Genomic DNA, 27,818 nt, shown 5'->3' with positions numbered 1-27,818 from the left:
ATCAATTTTTTCCTCAACCTCCTCTCAATTAAAACCCCCCACACACATCTGAATAATTAAAAACAGAGTTTCATCAAGGAAACAAATGGCAGATCCTGGACTGTAGCTGTAGTGTCACTGAATGCTAAAAACAGACACACACACCCCTATTTTATCAGATTATAAATTAGTTGCTGCTGAGTAGGCTTTAAAAAGTTACATAATTACAAATAACCACAACATTGTTTCCAAGAACCTTTATACATCTTTTTAATTAGATTAGCTTTACAAGCAACTTGAGAGCTCTTTATAATGAACACTGCTTTTCAAATTACATGACTTTATAGGCAATCTGTAAATGAATCCTGAATTTCTTTGCCTGTTATAGAAAAAGGTCTCGTGTTTTACAGCTGGCTAATGTCATGAATAAAAATAGTATTATGAAGCTTTATCTTTAACCAGGACTAAACACATACAGGTCATAAGACAGTTTAAAAAATAGTTTTAAACAGGGACCTGCTTTGTGACGCTCAAGACTGAAGATTTCAACTGACATGAAATGAACAGATTCTAAAAGGATATTGGTTAAAGAAATGGCTGCTCAGATTTGTTGACCCTTTTGTAATGATTGACAAGAAATGATGAAGCAAAAAATTAAGCACTTTTTTTTTAACCTGTCTGGCAAGCAGAAACATATACATTAATTAGAATTTGATACTTTGCATACCTGCAGCAATAGAAGTTTGAATTACAGAGGGACTGGAACAGAATTGAAAGGTTTATGCTGTACATTTCTGAAACAAAACCAATCAAATCTCCATTAAAATAATACAAAAGCAGATAAAATTAAAAGTGGTGGCTTTTTTGTGTGTTTGTTTTGTTACAGCTGGCCTAATGCAATGCACTGCAGACCAGACAGTAATGAAGATTTGCACTCCTTGGTCAGGCTGGCAGAGGCACTTACAGTAGAGGTGTCTTGTCTGATTTTCTGAGAAGGGAAGAAAGAGAAACTAAGCTGTAAAGGGTGAGAACTAATTAAGGTCTGAACAAAATGGGAGTTTTTCCATAAGGTCTCCTCCATTGTATCACAATAATGAGTTTCCCCTGCCCGCCCCCCCCCCCCCCACACCGGTCAGTTTGTCACTAAATAAAATAAGGGTTGTTGGGGTTTTTTTTTTCCTTCATGTTTTACATGAATAGTAATCTTTTTAATAAAAATTACTGAGCTTTCCATAGAAAAGGTCTCTGACTGAATACAAACTATACAGATGCTAAAATTGTCGAAAGTTGTAATATTATATACAGAAATATTTCTGTACACTCACATTGTTTTGGCTATGTAAGGAAATCAAGGACAGATAGAAAAATGGAAAGAGGTGAGCTCAAATACCAAAGGCATTTGTAAATATGGATGCTGCCTTTTAGGATTTTCTTTGTTCTCTCAAACTAGAACATCCATCTCTTAAGTAACAGAATTTCAAAGCTTTTGGATGCCTCATCTTTATTCTGTAAAGTCCATTTTTCCTTTTTAAAAAATGAAAATGTAAAAATAAAGTAATTTTTTTCGCTAAATATTCAGGACTGATCAAAGGCCAGTGCCTTTTTGGGGAAATCCTTCAGCAGAGTGACAATCTGAAAACATATTACACATGAAGCCTGTAGTGATGCACTTCAGCCTCAATGTATTGAATGTTCCCTTGATACTATATAATAGACCAAGGAGCCAGCCTGCAGATCAGACGGGTCACCAATATTCAGAAAGAACACAACGTTTGTGAATTTCAACGTTCTATTAACTTACATACAGTAAAAGAACAACTTTCAGAAAGGAAGAAAAAGGTGGAATTCTCCTGTCAAATACATAGGTTTTGGGTACCTCTAAAAGCCTAGGAAAGCCTATCCTAGGAACTTGATGGTATTTACCAGGTCCCCAAAGCCACCTACAGCATGGATAGTGTCAAGTTCACTTAGTGCCAGTCACTTAAAAAAAAAAAAAAAGATATAGAATCCTTCCCCTCTGTGGATTCAACATACAACACCATGAATTAGAAGTTGCTGATAGTAAGATAGTGATTTGTTTCTGTTAACAAGCTTCATAAAGGACATAATCAAAAACAATACAGCAGCAATCTTTAAAAGTTCAAATTAGTGTGAGATATGAATATAAAACAATCAGGTTTTTAGCTGGTAATTAAAGTGCTCCTTTTCTGACTTTAGATGTAAAGAAAATTAAAGTGATCATTAGTTACTGGCAATTCTTATATTAAATTAGATTTTTCATGGCAAAGAACAGTATGAACAGTTTTACAAAAATAGATCAATGATATTTTGGAGAATACTGTATTTTTACTCAATTTTGATAAATTGTACCTGGTCATACAAAAATTACCCCAAATCCAAACTTTACCATATAAAAAAAGGGAGCGATGAATTGGATGACAGGTCTGGCAAAATATAACAATGGAAAAATTCTATGTAGGGCACTTATTTCATGTCCATATGTGTACGCTATTTCTTACTGATTGCTTATCTTCTTTACATAAGCAGTCACAGGTCTGGAGTCACAGTCACATAGCACAATGGTTCAGCAGTCAAAATCTTCTGTTTGATGCAACATTGAAACGCTGTGTTTGTTTCCTTATTAAAACGTTGATTTCTTGTCAATTTTTCTTTATTCCATTATTCACATTCAAAAGTTAATAGTTTACTGGGGGAAAGTAGCAAGGAGAGTTGCTAGATTAAATCCTTTATAAAACGTCTTTCCCAATTGAGTCAGAAGGTTTATTGAGTTCAACCCTCACACCTTTTTCACCTGCAGAAAAACAACAACAAAAATACATCAGCACAATGTTTCAGCATTTGCTAAAGAGTGTGCTATAATAAAACTACTGTGCCACTTCTATGCCTTCCTGTTGAAAGTTTGGTACCATGAAAAATAGGTATTTTCAAAAGGTGTTCAACACGCTTCAGAAAATAAAATATAAATTCATATATTTATTACCTCCTTATAGGCCAAATTGCGAGCAGCTACTTTTATATTCAGGAGAAAATTTTCAAACTTTGGTGCTTAAAAGTTTGGATCCTAGGTGTCAATTGACTGAATTATGGCTGAAAATTGAGTCATTTATTTAGCTGTTCAAATATGGAGTTAAGAGCCTAACTTCAGACAGTCCATTTTGAAAGTGTAGGGCTCAGTCCTTACACAGGCAAACTCGCAGAGAAGTCAAGTGAACCTCAGAATTTGGTCCATCATTCTACTTTTGTGAAGAGAATTACTTTATCCTTTCTAACATTAACATCCTATCTGAGGTATACCCTAAATTGTCATCTTTCCTGCCCTTTTCGTTAGAAGTGAACTGTAATACTGTAAAGTAAAACAGAACTGTTTAAGTCTCCAAATCATTAACAGAAATCAAGTATTTAGTTTTGTAATTTTTAAATCTATACAGATTAATGGTAAACCAAAAGACGACCCATCATCTACCAAGACCAGAGTTGAACTGCCCAGATTTCTGCATTCCCTAAAGCAGAGAAAGAGCTACAATCCTCATACTGCTTTAGTAGTCCGTTATGTCATCGACTGTACCAGGGAAAATAGGAATCGTAAGCAGTGTGTGCATCTGCTCCCACATTTGGCTCCTGTTTAAATCAGAATCAAAACCCTCATTGACTCAGAGGAAGTCAGATTGGAACCAGATTCTCAAGGTGGTGAAAGTCACCGTAGAGCCATTGACTTCCTTAGTGCTATTCTAATTCCCAGCAGCTGGGAATCTAGCCCTATAACTATATATGCAAAAATATTTAAATTGACCTTTACTGCCAATGCCATCAACTACTTCACATTAATTTCATGTATGACAGCAGAACTAAGCTGCTCATTCTGATAAAGCTTGCTTATTTGCACAGGAAAATTAAATCAACTTCCTCTTGAAGGGCAATCCACAAGAGGAAGGCAGATTTTAGCTAAGTGGGCTTAGGGCAGCCTTGCAGAAGAAGCGACTATCACAAAAATCAACATTCGTAAATGAATACATTCTCAATTATTTTATTCCAGATATTCAGTTTTAGCTTTCTTTGTTTTTCAATACACACACTTCATTCAAGCTGATTTATCAAGTCCTGTCCAGTTGTTAAAATTATCCTCTATTTTAGGTACTTGCATGGCCCCCATTACCCTAGGTATTAGGGATGGGGAGAAGTAATATCCCAGTTTTACAGACCAGGAACAGACACACAGAGGCTAAGTGACTTGCCCAATGTCATGCAGAAAGCATTTGGCAGAGCAGGGAACTGAATCTGGGTCTCTCAAGTTACAGGCTACCTACAGTCCAAACCATTTGACAACCTTTCTTCTAAAACACGACTACACAAGTCATGTTAACCCTCTCTTGGTGGCTGGTGTTAAGACTATTTTCATGTTTTTTCCAGAAAACCAATATATATAAAATATACAAAAGTGATTAATTACCAGTTAGATATTTTACTTTAGCTCGTGCTCTTTCATCTGCATCAAAATACCACACTGTTATTGCGTACCTATAAAATGGATGAAAATACAACAAATGAATTCCTGATGTCTGGAAAACAAGCAGTGATGTTTATTTACATAATACAACCCATTTAATTGTTAGGTTTTTTTCAGTACATTTGATAGAGTAGGATTAGAGGGAATAGAGGGAGAAGATTTTCTGTTAATTTCTACTGTTTTAATACCATTTATATGAAGGAAATTGTTTGAAAAGACAAAGTGGGTTTGCCATTGATGCTATGAATCTGCATTTTTCCAGTAAATGCTATACCATTATTACCCAAATCACATGAAAGAAACTGTATTGTATAGCCTGCAGCCAGACCATCTTAGGTTGTGGTCTCACATTTCATAAATTAAGCAGGTTCAAGGTAGCGTCCTGCTGATCATTCACTGGGAGGGAGAAGTAATTATCCCTTCCAGACAGATCGACCAGCATTCTATAGCCCATGTATAGTGCATGATAGACACTTTTTAGTAGTTTCAGTAAGTGGCACCCTTCCACCTGAATCAGTACTGAACCAATGACCCAACAAAGCTTCCAGGGGTATTGTGCCTTTGGAAATACAATCTTTCAAACAAGATAGAATAAAGAGAAGGTCCTGCACACATGTATTTAAAAATCCCCTGGTACATTTTGCAAAGGAAGTGGGGTGTTGAACTAAATAGGCTAGAGCATAAAGGTTATTACATTCTGCCTAATCAAAAACCCATGAATTTTCAACAAGCTGCCTGTCCTACGCTGTTGTGTAGTGTTGCTGTACACTGTTAAACAGTAACATGCTTCAACCCAGGAGCCAGCGGCGGCTCCAGACACCAGTGCTCCAAGCACATGCCTGGGGCGGCAAGCTGCGGGGGGCACTCTACCGGTCCCTGTGAGAGCAGCAGGCAGGCGGCTTTCAGCAGCTTGTCTGAAGGAGGTCCGCTGGCCCCGCGGCTTCGGCGGTAATTCGGTGGCAGGTACGCCGAAGCCGCGGGCCCGGCGGACCTCCTGCAGGCAAGCCACTGAAGGCTGCCTGACTGCCATGCTTGGGGTGGAAAAAAAGCTAGAGCCGCCCCTGCCAGGAGCAGCTGATTTCTGTACATTTAAATATACAGATTGCTTTATGACTCAAATTACAAGTGTTCCATAAATGGAAGCGATTTATGTTTCTAGTTTACATTCTTAACATGCAGAGAAACATCAATTCTCTAATTCCTGTTGCTTGCATTAGTCAGTAAGGTTTTCTTTCAAGCAAACAAAATACAGCCAGAGTATTTCTGCTTGACTTGAAAATTTAATGTTTAAATATATATAGATTTATTTAAAGTATTAGAAGTAGCAAATAGTTTGAAGTCCAAAGTCTCAAAATGATGTTAAGCAGAATTCCCCTTTACTGTGCACCACAGCTTAAGTATAGAGGAAAATCGAAGTTAAAAATCAGGTCCAGCTCAATTGGGAGCTACCTTTTTGTTAGAATTTTTTTCTACTCCACTCTTCACATAAAAACAGACATCTGATTACGTAAGATAAAATTATATTTTCTGTATGATCCAGTTACTTGGTTCTGGAGGTGAGATTCTCCACAAAATAGATTTTTAGGGAGTAGCAGCAATGTCATTAGACTTTCATCATTCTTGTCCTAGAGCTGAAACACAGTAACCTTTGCTGCCACGAGTAATAATGGGCAACATCAACCTTGATATTTCCTAACTTTTGAGTACTTAACTGTGCAATCAGAATATTCACTCTCTTAACATGTTTAGACTTTTTTTTTTTTAAATGGACTTTCCCCCTCTCCTTGTCCCCATTTTTTCCCCCAAATAAAAGAAATTTCAGAGTCTGGAATTTTCCTATTTGGCTAGTTACCACCAGAATGCCCTGTTGTGTACAAGGTGCACAGTAAATCTGCCAAGGGCTCCTCCTCCTCACACACTTCACCTGATGTGCATCTTGCTCGAGTGAACACCTTAGAAGGTGCATATTGAGTGAGGCACTGGTCTTGCAATGCAATTCATCCAATGCGCTCCCTACAAGATCAAACACATGCACTGCGTACCCAAGTTAGTCTGACACACATATACCTACATTCCTTTGGGGTGTTGCTTTAAAAAGTGCTTTTGTTCTGATTACTTGCACACCCAAAGTAGGATAATCCTAAACACTACCAAACAGTATGTAATAAACATCATCTAGCTTTTATAAGGAGCTTTTCATCAGTAGAATCTCAAAGCACTTTACAAAGGTCAATATCATTACCCCATTTTGCAGATGAGGAAACTGATGCACAGAGCAAGGAAGTGATCTGCCCAAGGTCACCCAGCAGGCCAGTGGCAGAGCCAGGAACAGAACTGACATCTCCTAATTTCCAGCCCACTATTGTATCCTTTAGGCCAGGCCTGCATATCATGCGGCCCACGGAGCCTCACTGTGCGGCCTGCAGGGGGATTCTAAATCCCCCGCACACGGCACTCTGCAGGCAGCCCAGAGCCCTTTAAATCTCAGCCGTGGCGGGAATCAAGAGGGCTCTGGGCTGCTTGCAGCCACGGGGAGCCCAGAACCCTTTAAATCCCAGCCACGGATGGGATTCAAAGGGCTCTGGGCTGCCCGCAGGGGCAGGGAGCCCAGAACCCTTTAAATCCCAGCCGCGGCAGGGAATCAGAGGGCTCTGGGCTGCCTGCAGAGATTCCCAGCCGCGGCTGGGATTTAAAGGGCTCAGGGCTCCCTGCGGCTGCCAGCAGCCCAGAGCCCTTTGAATCCCAGCCCGCGGCCGCTGATTGCCCCCACCCCGGACCCCGACCCCCTATCTAAATGCTGCTGCTCCTTGTCCTCTGATTGCCCCCTCCCGAGACCCCTGCCCCTAACTGCCCCTTGGGACCCCAGCCTCTATCTAAGGGTAGGTCTATACTCACCGTCCGGGTCGACGCGGTGAGTTCGACTTCTCGGAGTTCCAACTATCGCGTCTAATCAAGACGCGATAGTTCGAACTCCCCGCGTGCTCCGGTCAACTCCGGAACTCCACCACCGCAAACGGCGGTGGCGGAGTTGACCTTGGAGCCGCGGAGTTCGACCCCGCCGCGTCTGGACGGGAAAGTCAGTCGAACTAGGGTACTTCGAGTTCAGCTACGCTATTCGCGTAGCTGAACTTGCGTACCCTAGTTTGAGCCCCCCCTTAGTGTAGACCAGGCCTAAGCCTCCCTTCTCCTTGTCCCCCAACTGCCCCCTCCTGAGACCCTCCCAACTTCCCCCCAGGATCCCACCCCACCCCCTACCTGTCCCCTGATAAACCTCTGGGACTCCCATGCCTATCCAACTGCTCCCTGTCCTTTGACTGCCCCCCGGAGCTCCCTACCCCTTCTCCAACCCCCAGCCCCCTTACTGTGCCACTCAGACCAGCGCGTCTGGCTCCGTGCAGCTCCAGACAGTTGCTGCCATGCTCCCCCGTGGAGCCCGGAGCCCACAGCCCCCTCCCGCCACCCCGCCAGCACCTGCCTTCCAGATTCAAACACCTCAAAATTCAGGAGTGCTCAAGCTCAGTTTGGGCAGCTTTTACTTCATTTTTTCCCAAATCAAATATACTGATCCACTGTAACTTGCTGTAGAAAAAGTAGGATAAAATTGAGCAAGAAATGCTTATTAGCACTGGAATTGCTATTTTCAACAGCCACTGCCTTTTTGTTTGTTTGAAAGGAAGACAGTGATATTGCATTGGCAAATTCCCCATAGAAAGAAAGAGTGGAACAAAAGAATAATGAAGGCACCTCAACGTTTCCTCATTTATGGAGGACAGTCTTATAATATGCATCCAGATATCCTCCAATCACACAAGCTGAAAATTGTTCCACTTTACTGCAGCTCTGTAACCATATAGGAACCAATCCTGTCTGTGTTTTGTGCACATCCAAAATTCCTGCTGAATGACCTGCCCTGGGAGCGGTATCAGTGACCCAGGGCTGGGGCGGCAGGAGGTGGGGGGAGCCCAGGGCTGGGGCAGCAGCAGGGTGGAGGGAGGGCACTGGTGGGGAGGAAAGGGGGAAGCCCAGCGCTGGGGCGGCAGGGGGGGTGTGGGGGTCGGGGGAGAGCCCAGGACTGGGGCAGCAGGAGGGTACGGGGGGAGCCCAGGGCTGGGAAGGGGGGCAGCCAAATTTTTTTTTTGCTTGGGGCAGCAAAAAACCTAGAGCCGGCCCTGCCGGGTTCCCCCAGCTGCCGGAGCCCCGGGCCGTTTAATTTGACCCTGAGGGCTCCCAGCCACCTCTTTAGCTGGGAGCCCCTGGTTGATTTAAAATAAAGTATCACCTCCCCACCCCCAACCTTCCTTTTTGGCCCACAGCTGTTTTGGTGGGGCGGCGCTGGGGAAGGAGGTTTCCGCAGGGCTGGGCGGCCCTGGGGCGGGGTGTTTCTGCGGGGCCGGGAGGTTTCAGCCCTCAGCTGTTTTCTTTGGAGGAATGTGGCCCTCGCCGCTTTACGAGTTGTGCAGGCCTGCTTTAGGCCATAGTGCCTCACCAAATCAATGTAACCAAAACAGTCAAAAGGCTCAATGAGGGCTGTTTCATCTTTTTTTCCCTCCTACCTAATTTCAACTTTCTGCTCCCAGCAGTTTTGACTATAGCCACTCAAAAAAAGATGGCAAGAATTTAAAAACAGGAAAACGCATTTTCTACCTATGATCCTTGTCCTCAAAAAAGCCTGAAACATTTTGGCGCAAGGACTTAAAATTAAAATGCTGAGCAACATTAAGTATGGGTGTCACTACTAGCATCCCAACTTTTACATCTTGACATATCAAAATGTTATGTGCAACATGAAATGTGGATTCTACAGAATTAATAATTACAATGACTTAGTAGTTAAAGTCACCCCAGTAGATTGGCAGATAGCATCTGGTAATGCCACATTGGAGACACAGGTTTGGCAGTGAGTGCAGATATGTTCACCACCATTACCACTCTGCCGCAGAATTAGTAGCATATTGGTGAAAGCGAAGTTCTGTTTGCGATTCAGACAAGGAGCAACATAGTACTCCATGTAATAGAGAGCTGAGTACAGAGGAGCATTCCATCCTTTCCCCAGCCACTTTTGTGGTGTAAAACTGGCGGGGAAAACGAAGGAAAATTTTAAAATAAAGACAGTAACCTCCCTAAATGAAAAGAATGCCAAAGAAAATTGCTATGCCTAGCCAATCTCAAACACATGATGTGTAACTAGGTACAAGGAGGAAAATTAATGCAATATAAGCCTAATAAAAAGCTAGTTGTAATCAGTGAGAAGATATCACTGACTATGGTAGGACCCTACCAAATTAAACGGCCGTGAAAAACACATCACAGACTGTGAAATCTGGCTATTATAGGGGAGGGGCAGGGCTGGGGGCACCCCAGCTAGGGACTCATATTGTGCACCAGTCTCCAGCTGCTAGTCCTGGCCTGGGCTAGGAAGCGACGGGACTTCTTGTTCCCCTGCATGGGCTGCTCCTGGAGCTGAGTCAGACCCACCTCCAGGAACCTCCTCCAGCTGCAGGAAGCTCTGCGGCTGCTGGCTGGGTGCCCAGCTCTGAAGGCAGTGCGGAAGTGAGGTTGGCTGTCAGCCCCCAACCAGAGCACAAGGCTGCAGCTCCAGCTGTCTGTCCTGGGCACGAGGCTGCCAGGAAAACCCAGACATATGGTAACCCACCCCCACATACTCTGTGACCCTCACTTCTGCTGGCTTTAGAGCTGGGTGCCCAGCCAGCAGCAGCTGCTCTCTGGCTGCCCAGCTCTCCAGGCAGCACCCCTGCCAGCAGCAGCACAGAAGTAAGGGTGGCAATCCCACAACTCCCTACAATAGCCTTGCAACCCCCCGTCCCTTCCCCACGACACCCCCTTTTGGGTCAGGACCCACACAGTTACAACACTGTGAAAGTTCAGATGTAAACATCTGAAACCATGAAATTTACTTTTTTAAATTCCATGACAATGAAATTGACTAAAATGGACAGTGAATTTGTAAGGGCGCTAACAATGAGCTCTGTATCAGGCCCTTTTTGAGACTGATATAGCTTTGTGAAATCAAAATTACCAGTGGTGTCCTGTTTTGAGTATTTATGTATCAAAAGGATTTTCTGAATACTCAGAATTGTACCCAGAACTAGACTGATTTTCTAGACAGAGGAGAAAATGCATAGGAAGACTACAGTACGATGGCATTCTGACATCAAGCATCAGTAGTATGTTTGCAAAGGAGCCTCAAATTGTACAAGAAATGGGCTCTGTTTCAGGCCATACTATATTAAAATTTCCTCCTTGCTCTTAGTTTGTCATTATATGTTCTTCTACCTCTGACAGAAGCTTTGTGAAATACATTCTTACATCTCATTCATCTTACCTTGTAGCAAATGCTGGCTGCACTTCATGAGGGTTGCGGCGGTCAGACCAGAAAAACAGCAGTCTATCAAATTTGGGTTCAATATCAGCAAATTGAGCTTTGCCTTCTGGGAATATTCGAAGAATACCTCCACTTACCTAAGTGATTAAAAAAAACAGTCTTAAATATTTATTTACTCTTCATCCAGCGATTTCAAGGTGCTTTACAATAGCAACTCTCAACCCCCATTTTATAATAAAAGGTTTTTTTGTTTTTGTTTTTTAACCATTACCCATTTGAGGAAGTGAGACAGATGTTAAGGTGGTGACCGAAACCACAAAGCAAAATGAACACAGCCCAGAAGAGCAGAGTTCTAATTTTGAGTCCCACTAGGTTTCGCTCTCTCCAAGGGCAATTATTGATTTGCTAATGATACGTTTAAAAAAAATCGTGAATCTGTAATTTAAAAGAAAAAAAGTTAACTTTTTTTAAGCTTTTGGGAAATCATTGTTCTTTGGGTGCCATGTCACTGTCCACTTATTTCAAGCCCTTCCAAACTTGGAGCTCTTAAATAGGTGGGTGAGTATGCATCTCTACAGAATACCAACATCAGAAAAAGGAGAGAGAGAGAGAGAGAGAGTTACTCACAATTAATATTTTTCTAAAGATCCTGGTCATCCTGGGTCACATCGCGCCTCCCTCCAGCTGGTTGCTCTGAGGGTATCATATCCCTAGTTTTTTAGCAATACATAGCGTATATACTAAAGTACTAGAATGGCTATCGTGGCATCTATAGAACAACTCTGACATTGTTTTCAATGGGCCTTCATTTTCTCCAGAGGAAGACAGTAGTTTGTTGATTATGAGGAGGCTATGGTTCTTCTTTTCCCCTCCTTCTGTCCCTTCTCTACCCAATGATTCCTCCTTTCTACCTAAGAAGAGCCTGTCCATTCTTCATTCCTGTAATCCGTTCATCCCTCTCCTAGGAAGGCTGCTTCTACTGTTGAGGATAGGAGGAGGACTGGCTCTATTCTGCTCCTCCACCAATTTATGCTTCTCCTTGGGGCCAGAAATCATACTGGTAATTCAGGCGAGGCAGGTCAGCTACAGGTTGTTTAATCAGTGAACAGGAAAGAACTCACCACACCTAGTGAAAGCCTCCTCAAAGCCATGAACTGATTTTTGCCCCTTCTCTGTGGCATAACCCCCCGCAATAAAATTAAAGTCATTAGTGCTCCAAATGCCAGTCTGGGCAGCTGCTGCTAAGACCCTTGAGTAAACCACGATTTTTAAAAGGAAAAATCACCAAAATGTTCAACCCTACCAATCTCTTTACCGTTTGAAGGATGCAGCCATGCCAGAATGGGCTAGTAATTTACTTTTTAAATGAAAGAGGTTTACCATTTTGCATAGAGGGGTCAGAGGTGCAAGCTTTGTGGGCTCCCCTGACCTGGTTACTTTCACTCACTCCAACTCAGTTTTCAGATCTTCACATTGTACACATATACCATCTACCCCACAGGGCTGTAGAGTGAAGAGACAGTGTCATGAAAACCTTTGAACATGAAAATCACCACTGAACTCAGCGGTAACCAGTTAAGCATAGGGATTTGCATATCAGATCAGATTGGTTAATATTCCTCCTCATTTCAGTTCTTTCACTTTTAAGGTGCTAAGCAACAGAAATGTGCTGATAAATCGCATGACTTTTCAGACAATCATGAGTGAGCTTTTCTTCTGTGCATAATAATAGGGAATAATCTCTGTATAAGTGATTGCTCCTTAGTCCCTCGGCAACGCAATCTTTGTTATAGCTGTGCATATCTTGTTTGGCTGTACTGAACCAGGATTAGCTACCAACACTTCCACAGTGTTAACTGCATTTAGACATGTTAGTCAGGCCCCAAATCCCAGAGAGTAACTAGAAAACTACTGGCTAAAAGCCAAATGGAGATTTCTATTAGATCCTGCACACAGAATGATCAGAACAGTGATAGCTACAGCCACGGTACCCATTTACTAGTCTGTGGGCTAGTTTATATCACAAAGGCTTTGCCAGTATATCAACAATATAGTGAAGACATTATCTTATACTGTCAACAAGATTCCAGTCAAGGGAGACACCCTTCAGAACCTGAATTTATTAATTCTGCCATAAAGTACATTTGACTTTTTGGGAGCTCAGAAAAAATCTTTTCTAAGTCTTAGGCCTGGTCTATAAGCTATTTTTGTACTGATATGACTATTTTGATTGGCAGTGATTTAAAACAACCCAACACAATAGTTACACCAGTACAACCCCTAGGATGGTTGCAGTTATGCCACTATAAAGGTGCTTTACCGGTATAGCTTATTCCTCTTCCTGTATGAGTACAAGCTATACAGTTTATATGGCATCTTAATGCTGGTATAATTGTGTCCACACTAGAGAGGGTTGTATTGCTTTAAACTCTACTGATATAGTTAAAATGGTGCAACTGGTGTTTAAGAAACTCCTTAACTTCCAGCTTCTCCCTTCAGGCAGAATGGGTGTTGGCTACTGTTTAATGCCACCTTGACTCAAAAAAATTTAATTAAAAAAAATTAAAAACCCACACGCACTACAAAGTTGAAGGTAATATCTTTCATTTGTACTTTCATACTAATCTCATTAATACATTCCCTCTTCAGTTACTTTTTGTTTAATATCAATTGGGAAAGAGGTTTGTTCTGTTTATATTACATTAATGCAGTGGTTCTCAAACTTTTGTACTGGTGACCCCTTTCACATAGCAAGCTTCTGAGTGTGACCCCCTGATAAATAAATTCAAAAGCAATTTTTTATATAACACCATTATAAATGCTGGATGCAAAGCGGTGTTTGGGGTGGAGGCTGACAGCTCGCGACCCCCCCCCCCCCGTAATAACCTCGTGACCCCTAAGAGGTTCCGACCCCCAGTTTGAGAACCCCTGCATTAATGTGTATTCATACGTATGCTTATAGTAATTTTTAGGTATCTGGGGTGCTCAGATACTAGTGTAATTGGCTTATTTTATGTCAAATAAGACATACAAAAATGTATACCATATTAAGCTTATTAGCCCCTTCCAGCCTCCCACTCCAGGAGGTTCTATCAATATCCTTCAAAACCCTGAAGCAATAATGCTTACTATTTGGTACACCTCACCAAGTAAGTGATATGGAGCTCAATGAAAAGCTTCAGGATCAGGAGCAGGAATCCTAAACACACACAGGAAAAAAATGTGTTAATTTCTCTTATATAGGAAGAAAAACTACATACCTTGGCATCCCAGTCTTTATTAAGATAATATATACATGTGACACATCTTCCATCTCCATTTGGATTATCAACGTGACGCACATATCCTGTTCCATTGCCTGGATAACAAGCCACCATTGCCTGCAATCAAAGAATCATCATATGAACCAAAAGGACATTTCTCCTACCTGTAAAACTGGATTTTTGCACTTCATCTATGTCAGTTCACACTTAAACTCACACCTGTTAATAGGCATCAGCATCCATTGAAAGCTCCCTGAACTGGTGTAGCTATAGAAACAATTTACAAGAATGAAAAACATTCTCTTTACTTTCAGCTCCACAAGACCTGACTCACTGAAAGACTCTGAACAAAAATCCTTGAGACAGAAGTTCTGCTTGATATTTCCTTACTCCCTACCTGTCTGAATGACTCCACAATGAAAGGCAGATCTGCAAATGAAAACAAAGCCTACGTTTTAAGAGTCATTCCTTCAAAATGTTTTTATATATAAAACAAACCTTCCACAGAAGAACCCCTACTATGCTTTCTAATTGATAGTTTGTCAAGGTGGGTATGGACAAGTGGCAGATTCCATTTTTTGTGCATTAAGTCAATCTGAATTATTTCCCACGATAAGCAATTTCACGTGAAAATCTAAAGATTTTATACTGCTATCCATCATCATAATGCCCAAGTACCTATAATCATCATACATCATATTTTTCATTTTTCTTTTAAACTACAATTATGACTTTTGCATTTTTGCAAAGGGTATGATGGCTCCCCCCCGACAAACTAGACTTAGTGATGCCTAGGCTTAGAAAGGATCTCTAGACAATGGGCCTTCATTGATTGAGTTGAAGTTAGACTAACAAATTTAGCTCAGAATTTCAACCATAAATTTCAACCTAACCATAAATTTTCAAATGGCTGAGCAAAGTTTCAGTCATGCTAATCTTATTATAATCAACAAGAATTGTACAGCTTATGCTTTGCTTAACATTTTAAAAACATGCCCCACACAATTTGAAGTCTTTCAGTGCATGCTTTGCTGGCACTATGTTTTGATATTGTGGTTGGGAGAGGATTTATGGAGGCAAAGCCTTTTTAAAAAAAAAAATGTTTCTATAATCTAGACAAACAAAGGGTATTAGAGAGTTTATTCCAAAGGCAAGAAATTGCTGTTTGGCACATAGATTGGAGGATATTTTAATAGCAGGTTTTAAAAGCATTTAAGGTTCATTATAATTGGGAAAGAAGATCTTGCTACAAGAGTAAAAGCCAACCTACATATTTTAACATTTAAAACACAAATATAGTCCTACGCAGAGAAATCAGAATATACCCTTTGTTAAAGATGGTGTCAGTAAATACAAGTTTAAAATTTGGTGAATCTTAACATAAAGTATGGACATATAGTCACACTAATGCAAAAAGCTAAGTTAATATGACATTACGGCAGAAATCTCAAAGCCACAAAACCCACAAAATTCAGAGTTTGCTTAATCCCTTAAATGCATTCACTGTTATAGGATCTTACATTAAGTAAACATATTACACAGAGTAACATGACCTAATATTTGGCAAGGTCAACATTTATCACTGTTGCCACAGGAAGATTAATTCAGTATTGTTTAGATTTTGTGGGTTTATGATACCAAACAATGTCATATTAGTGTTCTGTAACTTCCTGTTTTTTATCCACAGGAATTAACGAATGAAAAATGAAGCTAGTTTTGAAAAGGAAGACATTGGCTTCCATAGAAAGACAACCTCTCTTTTGAAAAAATGTCAGTCTACCACAGAACCAGTATCTGGTATTCTAGAACTTGCACAACTTTGAAAGCTGAGTCCAGTTTTTGCTGGATCCAGCCTCACCCACACCTATCCCCAGCTGTTATTTCATCTGCACCTCCATCCAAATTTAAAGGAATACTAAAATATATAAAAAGTTATTTGAGATGTTTGGATGAGAAGTGCCACATAAGTCCATTACAGATATTAAGCCTCAACACCTAAATGAAACAGGTACTACTAAAGTCATGTAACAGAGCCTCTCTGTCTCAATTTTCTATTAATGACTTGAAGATCATTCACTGAGTCAGTGAGAATCAAGAGTAAAACCTACGAATCCTGCTTCCCATACCAGGCCCTTCTAGCCACCAGAAAATACTCCCTCAAACACACTTAAGTGCATCCAGGGAAGAAAAGTTACGTAGTTAGAACAACATAGCTTCCACAAATTTGTAAATCTGGAAGGAAACCAAATGAGTAAGTTACAGGAAGATTCTCTTCATTTACTATTTCTTGACTTGATCCAGGAGACTGGATCATACAATTTTAATTCTGCCTAATGAATCGAAAGGAGAGCTTTCAAAGCCATCTGAAGACGCAGACCCACCAGCCCTTTTTAAGATAGTACAATGAAAACCCCATTATCACCACCTAATCCTTTAATGTAGAATTTCCAATAAATATGTTTAAAGTCAGTTGTCAGTATACTAGAAGAAAATACTTTTGCTGTGACACTTTATCTGGCTAATATATATTGGTCATATCAGTAACGGTGACTCAGCATTTAGGAGCAAAATGGAAAGCAAATGGCAATAAACCGATATCGCATACTATCTTTACGTATATTGCTTTATTATTCATTCCCTCCTGCCCCCCCCCAACTGAATTATTCTAAAGGAAACTTAGAAAGCTTACAGTTTCCATAGTGTCTGTGAAATGTATTTTTTCTTTGCCCAAAACAATATCAATATGTTCTCATGTACTGCAAAGTTATTCATATTTAAGAGTTTTCATTTTGCTACTTAAGGATATGGCAGTTATATATATGTGTACAATTAAATCACAGTGGTGTGTGTGAGTGTGAGTGTGAGAGAGAGAGAGCGAGAGAGAGCGCGCGCATGCTTTATTTTTATTTCTATCTAACCCTCTGGATGGCAATACCGAAAATAATGCAGAAGTAAACTCGCAGCAGAAAGACATACCATTGATTTTTGGGTGCTCACTAACTCCAAGCAAACCTCCAAACCTTCTGCGGGTACACGTTCTTTGTCAAAATTGGCAGATGTTAAAAGCTTTTTAGAGAGAATGACTATAGGTGTGTCCCTATCTTTTTCTTATTTATTTATATTGTTGATGTAGGAAGCTTATGTCTATTTCTTACTTTGGACTTTCCCTCTCCGTCCCCATACAGCTAGGACACAGACACAAAGTTCTATTTATTTATAGTACCTCAAAAGTTTGTAATTATCAGAAATAAGGTGTTCTATACCATAACAGTCACACACCCCCCCCCAAATAACATGAGCACAGGGCATTTGTTAAATGTTCACCTATAATCTGTAACTAATGTTTTAGTGTTTTACTTTGTACTAGAAAAATTGGAAACATTTTCCACAGAAAAACGGACCCTGCTCCTAAACCTATTCCTGCATTCATCAACTTGGAGCTTTTCCCCACCCAAGACTTTGAAACAGAATTTACAGTATAGATTTCAGGAGACTAAGTTAAGTGCTTGTACAAATACAGAGTGCATAAAAGTGTTCCACTTCCTTCAAAACCCGTATCTGGCACCAATGTCCCCTCTAGGTCCAAATAAGCATGTTTCCTTCCCTGTAATGCAGAACTGCAAGGCCTTTTCCTGACAAACAGTCTTTGATAATACAGAGTAGATGTTTAAGATTTAACCAAATGTCATCTCTCTGCAATAATCAACAGCGTGTGGCTGAGAGACTAGCAGTGTCAAGTCATGCATTTCAAATCTATACTGACCCCTTATGAGTACCATCCTTGAATAATACATTTCAAATTTAATATAGGGAGTTGTGTGTAAAACTAATGATTTCCCCCTCCCCACCCAATGTTATAAAAGATTAGCAGGATAATTCATTATTTCCTAGTACCAGGAGACACTTCATGAATAAAAGGAATCACTAATATTGGCTTTAGCCACAGGATTGCCAATTTCGGTTGAATGTATTCCTGGAGATTTTGTCACACAACAATCTTTAAAGATTAATCTTTAATTCCTGGATACTCCTGGCCAATCCTGGAGGGTTAGCAACCCTGTTTAGCCAGCTGCTTCATTCTTTGTTTGAAAATTTTCTTATTTCTAATTAAAGGCACAACAGGAATTTTAATACTGGAATTTAGCTTACAAGTTAGCTTTTTTTATTTAAATAAAAGTTTTGTGCAAGGAGGGTTAATAGAACTGGACCAACTTTAATAGGAAGATTAACATATTAGTATACATTTGTTTTAACACTGTTGAGGTACACAGTGTATGTTTGAAAACAGATTAAGATTACACAATCTATGTTTAGTGCCCAAATCAAAATCTCAGTGACTAACAAAAATTCTTAATGAACAGAAAGACTTGCTGCTATAATCACACCTCTTTAAAACAGATATTCAGCACAAACGTGTAAGAAGCATATTTTAAAGTGGACAATTTGTATATATTGTATATCATTTAATGCTGCCAACATCTGTTCTCCAGTCTAAACATGACATACTACCCAACATTTAGTCTGATTATCTGGGTAGCATCTTGGTGCTTATAAAATTTTTGAATGAAAACTAGATAAAAACATAAATAGTAGCTGATTACGTGGAAAGGTCAGGATGGATAAAAACCAATGTTTGTTAATCTCAAAAAATCAGATTTAAAAAAATATTTAAATAATTTTTTTTTAAAATTGAGTATATTTGAAATTATGATTGCCTAAAATTACTATGATTATTAAAATAATTTAGATTAAATAAAGTAATATTAAGCAGTACAAGTTGCTGTCAAGTTTTAAAGAAAGTCAGCCACTGAACTGGTGGAAATCACTGATTAAACACCTGGAATCAGTATTTGCTGAAGGGCTAAACCAGCTTATGATAGCAGTAGCCTCTTCTGCAGGAGCAGAGAGAATCATCTTCATTTCAGTTTTTTCATCTAGTTTAGTTCAATGACTAATTGATTCAAAGAGGGGAAAGCAACTGGGAGTTGAAAAAGCAAGCAAAGTTGGTTTACCCTCTTCCGATCTATGAATAAAAGCTATGTGAGAGAGGTGGTCTACTCATAGGCGTCGACACTGTGGCACGAGGGGAAAAAAATGGTGGGTGCTGAGCACTCACCAGCAGCGCCCCCCTCCCATTAGCTCTCCCCTCCTCTACTGCCTCCTGCACGCTGGCAGACCCAGCGGATCAGCGCTTCCCCCTCCCTCCCTGTGCTTCCCTCCCGCTACAATCGGCTGTTTTGCAACATGCAGGAGGCTGGGAGGGAGAACAAGGATGCAGCACGCTACGGAGGAGGGAGCGGAACAGGTCAGGAAGAGGTGGGGCGGGGTAGGGCCTTGGGGGAAGAGGTGGCATTGGGGCGGGCCTGGGCCAGAGCCGGGAGTCAAGCAACCCTCGCCACTTTGGAAAGTTGGCACCCATGGGTCTACTTGTTCTAAAATTTTGAAGGATCTGATGACTAGAAACAATCAGCTCAATTCAAACTACTGATAACATTACCTTTAATAATTCAATTAGTGCAATGCAATATATTTTTATAAACTTTCTTATGCATCCTGATTTAAGGTAATTTTCTTTAACCAATAAACATTTTAAAATGCTGTTTTTATGCATTTCAAATTGAATTTGAACATCCAAACTGAGCTTTGACACAAATCAAGTAAAAAAAACAAAAACCCAAACATCATTCACCAGTTATAACATCATAAAAAATGCAAAAAAAAAAAATCAAGAAACTGAATAGTTGTAGATAATCTTTAGAATGGTTTAAATAAATGTGAAAGACAGTATATACTCCTGGCCAGCAAAAAACAAAACAAAACAATAAAACCCCCATCAAATTTAGTGTAATACCAACCAATGAGAATCAACTGCTCTTTAGAAAAAATTAAAAGTTTAAATGCAAAACAAGATTAATAGAGATTATTTAAATCAAAAGTTTCCTGCTTGCTGATTTACATCATGATTAAAGTCAGTAATTTAAATTAATCCACCCTGGATACAGTAATACCAAAAAAGAGAAACTACTGCTTTAAAATAATTTTAACTGTATTTAAATCTGATCAAATAAGATTTGTGACCACGGAGAAACATATAGCCTAACGGTGATGACATTCTGCTTTATAAGTTTTAACCTATAAAATGTGTCTACACAACTTTTCTTTACTTTCTTATCATTACATGTGCAACCCCACTAATGGGAGTTTCTAGAATAGATAAGTTGATTTTCTACTACATCATCTCACCCTACTCAGAGCAAAGACAAACTGAAATGCTGGTAGCATAAGTCTTGATATTACCCTTCAAAAGTAGCTTCCCTCAGAAATTATTTTTTGCTTCTTAAAACCAGAGTTTCAAAGGTAAACATTTTAACCAGTTCAGACATTCATCACTGAACAACAATTCAAATCCTGGTTTAAAGGAACAAACAACAGCACGTGTCATTGCCTGGAAACCATCAATCCAAGCAATAGCACAAACCCAGTGGGCATGAGACCGCATAAGAGGCACCTTACACCTTTGTTCCCCACAACTTCAGCACCCACATCTGGCCCATGTGCCACAGCCAAACATGCAGAAGAGTGAGGCTTTTCTTTGGTAGTTCTGTTTACTGACAGATCAACATTAACAAAAGTGAGTGTCTCTTAAGGGAAAATAATAAATAACCATAGAATGGCTTTGTGCTGAGGCCAGCTCAAAATTTTTAACCATTTTAAGAACACTGTACACTTTACAAAGCACATGGTCATGTGGTTGTGGGGGGAAAATCAGATTTAGAACCCCTTGCTCCTCTCTCAGTCAATGGAAAATGGGAGTGCTTCAATGACAGCATCTTCAGACCTGGTCTATACAAGATAAAACAACAACAACAAACAACTATCAGTTCTACCACAGATTCAACAGAATCAGTTTGTAAGAATTTGTATTTATTATGATTCCCTAGTGTAGACGCCACTTCAGAGTGCAGAAGTCCTCAAGTAATGAACTCTGACCAACAGATAAGTACTGACTAGTTAAGAGGGAGCAGCATCCATTTCTCCTTGGGAGGGTCACTTGCAATCAGGGATGTCAATGGGAAGAGAACAAAGGAATTCTGGAAGAAACACCTACTTCCCTCTGCAACACACTCACCCTCCACAAAAAGTCAATCAGTTGTACCACCAGATGTCAGCAATCTAATAAGGGACTTGGCTAGATCTATTCCAAATGTGTTTATACCAAACTTTGAAAAACCAACATGAAAGGTTACCAAAACCAGGCACAAAGTCTACTAGACTGCCCTTTACAATTATAGTGACTATAATGAAAAAGAAAGGATATATCCCTCAAAAAGATTCGCTCTTCCTATGCCAATGGGGAATAGGATTCCACAAGGCTGACTTAATCTTTCACAGCAAGTAATCACTAAGTTTGTCGACTAGAGTTCTGTCACAAGAGTCAATCATAACTGCTGTGGACAACACTGGGTAAGTGCTACCGTTTGAGGGACAAAAGTGAGAAAACAAGTCAAGGAAATGGAGCCAAATAGACACCATTCAAGAAGAGAATGAACCAAGGAGAAAGACTAGTTAGCAGGAACTGAAAACTAAAAAATTCCTCTGAAATAAAACGTAACTAAAAACAGTTTTTGTCTTCTTCCACCCATTTGAAAGAACAGAAGGGGGAATCCCCCACTAGACAAAGAACAAGGAGACCAAGTACTTGGCAGCCTTACAAAACAGTAAATGCTCATTCATAAGCCATTTTACAAGCAGGGCCGCCTAGAGGATTCAGGGGGCCTGGGGCAAAGCGGGGGAGCGGACATAAAAAAAGGCACCACCCGCTGCAGCACTTGTACTCACCGGGTGGCGCTCTGAGTCTTCGGCGGCGCGAGTCAAGGCCGGGCCGCCGATCTTTGGCAGCACTGAAGGACCTGCCGCCGAAATGCCACTGAAGACCCGGACCGGCACCAGGTGAGTAAAAATTAAAAAGGCACCTCTAGCCAGGGAAGGTTCTCTCGGCCAGGGCTCACAGGGCTCCTGCGGGGCCCAGGGGCAAATTGCCCCCACTCTGGGCGGCCCTGCTTACAAGTCTTGCATTTGGAAGAAAGAGCAACACAATGACCTGGACCCAAGAATGATTTCAAGATAGCAGATATGCACCTCCATCCTCTCAGATGTATCCCTGCAAGATGAGAGTTCTTATACACATGCCACCACAAGCCCAATTAGCAGCAACCTTCGCAGCAAACTGGAGGATCGTCAGACATTTCAATATACCATACTTCCTAGAGAAAGACTAGTTAGAATACTTCAGATCAAAGGTGTCATATACACACACCCCATGGGTAGGATCTGGCCCATACAATATATTTGTGAACAACATGGGAGATATACATTGAAGTTGGGCCTCTATTATGGTGTCTTTAAAAAGGGATTTCACTAGAGGCTTTGGCTACACTTGCATTTCAAAGCGCTGCCGCGGCAGCGCTTTGAAGCGCTAAGTGTAGTCAAAGCGCCAGCGCTGGGAGAAAACTCTCCCAGCGCTGTCCGTACTCCACCTCCCTGTGGGGAAATAACGGACAGCGCTGGGAGCACGGCTCCCAGCGCTGGGGCTTTGACTACACTGGCGCTTTGTAGCGCCGCAATTTGCAGCGCTGCAGAGGGTGTGTTTTCACACCCTGCTGCAGCGCTGCAAATTTGTAAGTGTAGCCAAGCCCTTAGTCACTATACCTTAACTTTTGTCTAACTAACCCCCTCATTTTTGTATAGTTCCCCCTTTTGAAATTAAATGCCACAGTGAACCAAATCACTGGAATGGGTTCCCTAGGGAGGTGGTGGAATCTCCATTCTTAGAGGTTTTTAAGGCCCAGCTTGACAGAGCCCTGGCTGGGATGATTTAGTTGGGAATTGGCCCTGCTTTGAGCAGGTGGTTGGACTAGATGACCTCCTGAGGTCCCTTCCAACCCTGATATTCTATGATTCTATGATTCAGAATTTGCAGAATCTAAGTTTTCATTTTAAAAAAAGTGTTTCTAAAACAAGTCTTCCAAATGTCAGAGCATAAACCAAAGAAAAGTCAGCCCAAGTCTGCAGAAACCTTGAAACAATGGCTCAAAGGTGCGAACTCCCCATTCCACTAATTTCACTGTCGTGTTCATTCTAAAACCTAATGATATTTCAAAGTGTAAACTATCTATTTCACTACTTATTTTAAGCAGTGAATGAGGAAGAGTTGGGAGTTGCTGCAAGGAAGGAAATGCAAAAAGGACAAGACACAGGGAAGCAAAAAAAGAAGGGGAAAGGAGGATGGGGAAAGGAAGAGAAACAATGGCCAGAAATAGAAGTGTTCCTAAATGTGAGCACATTTTCCCCATTCAGTAATAATAATGAATGCAATGATAAAGTATTGAACAAATTAAATAATTAAATCAGTTTAGTTACTACATACAATGCTTGATCTCTGGGCAAACCTCCCATTGATGAATAGGAGATATGCTATGGATTGAGGCGAGTATGTAGTCCCAAATTTTTACTGCAACTCAAGGACTATAATTAAAAAATGGAAGTTAGCCCTCTACAGAGAATGGCCACGCACAGTCTTTCACATGCCTTTAAGAAGTATGTGTCACCGATGTGTCATCCCCACACTGTGAATGCTAGTCTCTTAATGGCAGATGAAACTTCAGAAACACTACCTGTTGGTCAGCAAATTGAGATACTGAAGTAGTAATTTTTAATTGATGAGTCTTTTAGTATAGCACAATTAAGAACATACTGATCCCAAAACAAACACTAGTACCATTCATAAGCCTTCACTGACTTAAGATATCGAACAAACAAGACAAAAAATGTTGAAACAAGAATCTGACTGAAGGGAGATGGGGGGAGGGGGAAATAGCAGACTTACAGCATGATCTAAAGCTTGCCAAACGCAGGCTTTGATGATTGAGGGAACAAGTTCCAAAAGCATGTTTTTTAAACTGTGAATGCCCTGCTACTGATCCCATGAAACCAAGTGCCAAGCACTAAACAACTGAAGCAGCCCACTGTGTCTTAACTATAATTGCACAACACAGGAAAGAAGGCAATCTTTTAAACAAATGAATTACAAAACATCTCAGATTTGGGAGCGTATCAGTAGCACCTAGAAATGCTCCTGGAAGTAAATAGGAAACCAGTACAGAGCATATAGCTGAAGTACTGTGTGCTCATGCCTATCCAGCACACTCAGAAGGCAGGCCATGGAGCTCTGCACCAGCTAACGTCTACAGAGATTTCTCAAAGAGCACATATAGAGCACATGACAATAATCCAGTCTGGAAGTGACAAAAGCATGGATAACTCTGGTCAGATCCAGATCAAAGAAAGACTGCAACTTCTTGATCAGCCACAGATGGAAAAGTACTATGAGCTACTGCTGGTAACTCCACATTAAGATACAGCCAAGGATCCAAAAGTCCCCTAAGTTTACAAACCATACTAGAAAGGGTCAGCCCTAAACCCTCAATTGAAGCTGATGACAGTTTCCCTCTAAATGAATGACAGTATTCCTCTAAATGAATCCTGTAACCCGCCAGCATTACTTCCATCTTGTACAGAATTTGTCACAGCTGGTTGGTTCCTATCAAAGGCAAAGTCCAAGTTCTATTAACAGAAGCAACATCCACTTCCTAGTGAAACTTTAGTCTTATCTCAATATCTCATTAGCTGCTTTAAAATTTTGAAAATTTAAATTTAATAAATCTAAAAAAAAAGGAGAATCCCTTGTTATACAATAGCTTTTCTTTAAAAAGGTATGTTACCAGCTTATTTCCAATATTTATTTAAATTTTTCAAATTTTGTTTTTTCAAGTCCATGAGGTGAGATTAGACTGCTAAACACAGATAAAATAATGGGACATCAATTCCTTCATCTGTAGGTCTTTTCTTTTGTAGTTCTGTTTACTGACAGATCAACAGTTCAAATTTGGCCCAGGTGAGCAGCACTTAAGAGCAGGTGCTATCTGATCATCATTCAAAGGCCTAGATGAATGGGGCATCCACAGATCAGCTCCAAGTGGAAAGCTCACCATAATTAGCACCTTTTTTAGCAGTCTCCAGATAGATCAGGGGTAGGCAACCTGTGGCACGAGTGCCGAAGGTGGCACGCGAGCTGATTTTCACTGGCACTCACGCTGCCTGGGTCCTGGCCACCGGTCCAGGGGCTCTGCATTTTAATTTAATTTTAAATGAAGCTTCTTAAACATTTTAAAAACCTTATTTACTTTACATACAATAGTTTAGTTATTTATTATAGACTTATAGAAAGAGACCTTCTAAAAAAGTTAAAATGTATTACTGGCACGCAAAACCTTAAATAAGAGTGACTAAATGAAGACTCGGCACACCACTTCTGAAAGGTTGCGGACCACTGAGATTGGTAATATAACAATAACAGAAGGGGCATGGACAATGCTCCTCCAAAACATGCTCCCTCTAAACACGTCTGAAACAAGGTCAGAAGAGCAGGGGAAGCTTGCATTAGTACTGCCTGAAAAGGCTCTATTATATGGCTAAAAGGATTGCTTCAGTTTCTGTGCTGTAAGTCTGGCACCTCTTAGAACAGAGGGGGGCAAACTATGGCCTGCGAGCCACATCCGGCCCACAGGACCCTTCCTTCTGGCCCCTGAGCTCCTGCCAGGGAGCAGGGTCAGGACAGGCTTGCGGAGGAGCCAGCCCAACTCCCCAGCAGCGTGTGGACAGCATGGTGAGCAGGGCGGAGGCTAGCCCCTGGCCCCTCCCCTTCTGCTCCCCTCCCTCCCTGCCTCCCTCACAGTCCCCCCAGCACGGCTATAGCACCACCAGACCTGGTGCTCCAGGGCAGCACAGTCAGGGGGCATTTCAGGGGGGCGGTCAAGGCACCTGGGCCCTGCTGCCAGAGACAGTGGCAGAGCAAGCCAAAGCTCCCCTCCACCCCCAACATGCTTGGCCCCTATCCCCAGCAGCCAAGCCCAGATAGGGAGTGAGCCCTGCCCAACTGCCAGGGAGACTGAGCCCCATTTTCCCCCACCCCACAGGTAATGTGGGGCAGGGAGAGCAGGGATAGTTGGCTAGGGGGTGGGAGCGGCCTCGGGGGGGCAGTCAGGGGGTAGGGAGCAGGGGAGACTGGATAGGGGCAGGAGACCCAGGGGTGGTCAGGGAGGTGGGGAGCAGGAGGGAGTGGATAGGGGACAGGCAACCCAGGGTGATGGTCGGGGGCAGAGAGCAGGGGTGTTTGGATAAGATGCTGGAGTTCCGAGGGGGGAGGGGAGGAGTTTGGATAGGGGGCAGGGGCAAGGCCACACCTCACTGTTTAGGGAGGCATAGCCTCCCCCAACCTTCCCTATCCGACCCTCCATATAATTTCTGTACCCAATGTGGCCCTAGGGCCAAAAAGTTTGTCCACCCCTGTCGTAAAGCACAAATTTAAATTTACCACACACACACACACACACACACCCCTCTAATTTACACTGACTTTTTTCTAATTTAACAGCAGCAGCAAAGAACAGAAAGCTATTTCCGGAACTATTTTAAGTTAGGCCTTCACTTACATTACTTACCTAGACTGTAAGCTTTTCAGACCAGAGCCTGTTTTTGTTATGTTTGCACATGCCTAGCAAAACAGGCTTGGACCTCTAGACAGTACCACAATGTAAACAACAAGTCTCAAAAAAAATAAAGCTTTCCAGTTAAGTTCACAGATTTGAAACAAAACAACCATTTACCTTAAAGAATCATTCATTGATGAGCTTTTTAAAGGATATTAAAAAACCCAAATGTTAAAGAGAAGTCAGAATAGAGTACTTGACCATGTTCCTTCCACTACAGGATCAAAGAGGAGTTACACATTGTTTCATGCAGTGCAGGGAAAAAAAATGAAGGTGCCTAAATTTAAGTGAAATAAAACACATTTTTGGAGAAAAAACAGGTTACAAAAGAGACTATTTAAAGAAGCCCTGATTCATCTTTTCCTTTGAAACTAATCTCCAGACTTTAGAGTGTACCTACATTACAAAAATTTGTGTTTTTCTGTAACGGTACAGAAAACCTTAGTGGGGTCAAGACCCAGTAATGCTTTGATTGGTCATTTTCAAAGGGATACCATCAACTTGAAACATTGTCAACTATAAAGCATCTTCAAGTACTACCCCTACGCCCAAATCCCATCTGCAAATTTTGTAGTTTTACCTCACTTTTTCCTATATTAAGTATTAACTGTATCTCTTCCTTGCTGATGTGTGAAAGATTCAAAACAGGGGAGATTGAATGATTAGATAACACAATTGAGGAAACTGTTGATACACAGAGAGCTGTCAAATGCACAAAGAAAACTGACAAGAAAAGTATGTATTTACTCTTATCTTAAGCATAACTAGTCTTACACATTACAAAAGTAGGTCAAACCGTCAGAAAAACGTGTTTTAACTTTGTGTCCTTTTAACACAAGAGCTTTGAATTCCCAAATTATCCCATATGTTAAAATAAAATAGTATTTTTAATAGGTATTAATATGATGAATAAAACTTCGCATATCCTATGCACATAATTCTAAATCAATAACTGACTTAACTAATTGGTAAAATTACTCAGTTATGCTGGGGGAAAACAGAAGAACTTAAGTACACTAAATGGAATGGAAAGCTAACATGTTGTTCTACCTCCAGAAACAGTTACCATTTGTGCTTGTATAAACTGTTATAGCAGATTG

The 27,818-nt window shown here is 41.0% G+C and overlaps 1 protein-coding gene across 1 annotated transcript in view; it reads right to left on the bottom strand.

Annotated features, from left to right (window-relative positions):
* Positions 1 to 232: 232 nt before the first annotated feature.
* EGLN1 (egl-9 family hypoxia inducible factor 1) overlaps positions 233 to 27,818 on the bottom strand; it is a 46,017-nt gene continuing 18,431 nt past the window's right edge. The window contains 4 exon segments of the mRNA XM_039530873.1: positions 233 to 2,791; positions 4,448 to 4,515; positions 10,848 to 10,984; positions 14,108 to 14,227. Of these exon segments, the coding sequence (XP_039386807.1) occupies positions 2,727 to 2,791; positions 4,448 to 4,515; positions 10,848 to 10,984; positions 14,108 to 14,227 (390 nt within the window). The 3' untranslated portion in view covers positions 233 to 2,726.

The sequence above is a fragment of the Mauremys reevesii genome, linkage group 3 (assembly GCF_016161935.1).
Source record: "Mauremys reevesii isolate NIE-2019 linkage group 3, ASM1616193v1, whole genome shotgun sequence".
In the NCBI taxonomy this organism is placed as follows: Eukaryota; Metazoa; Chordata; order Testudines; family Geoemydidae; genus Mauremys; species Mauremys reevesii.
The sequence above is the reverse complement of the archived record's forward strand: the minus strand, read 5'-3'. Positions and strand labels throughout refer to the sequence as shown.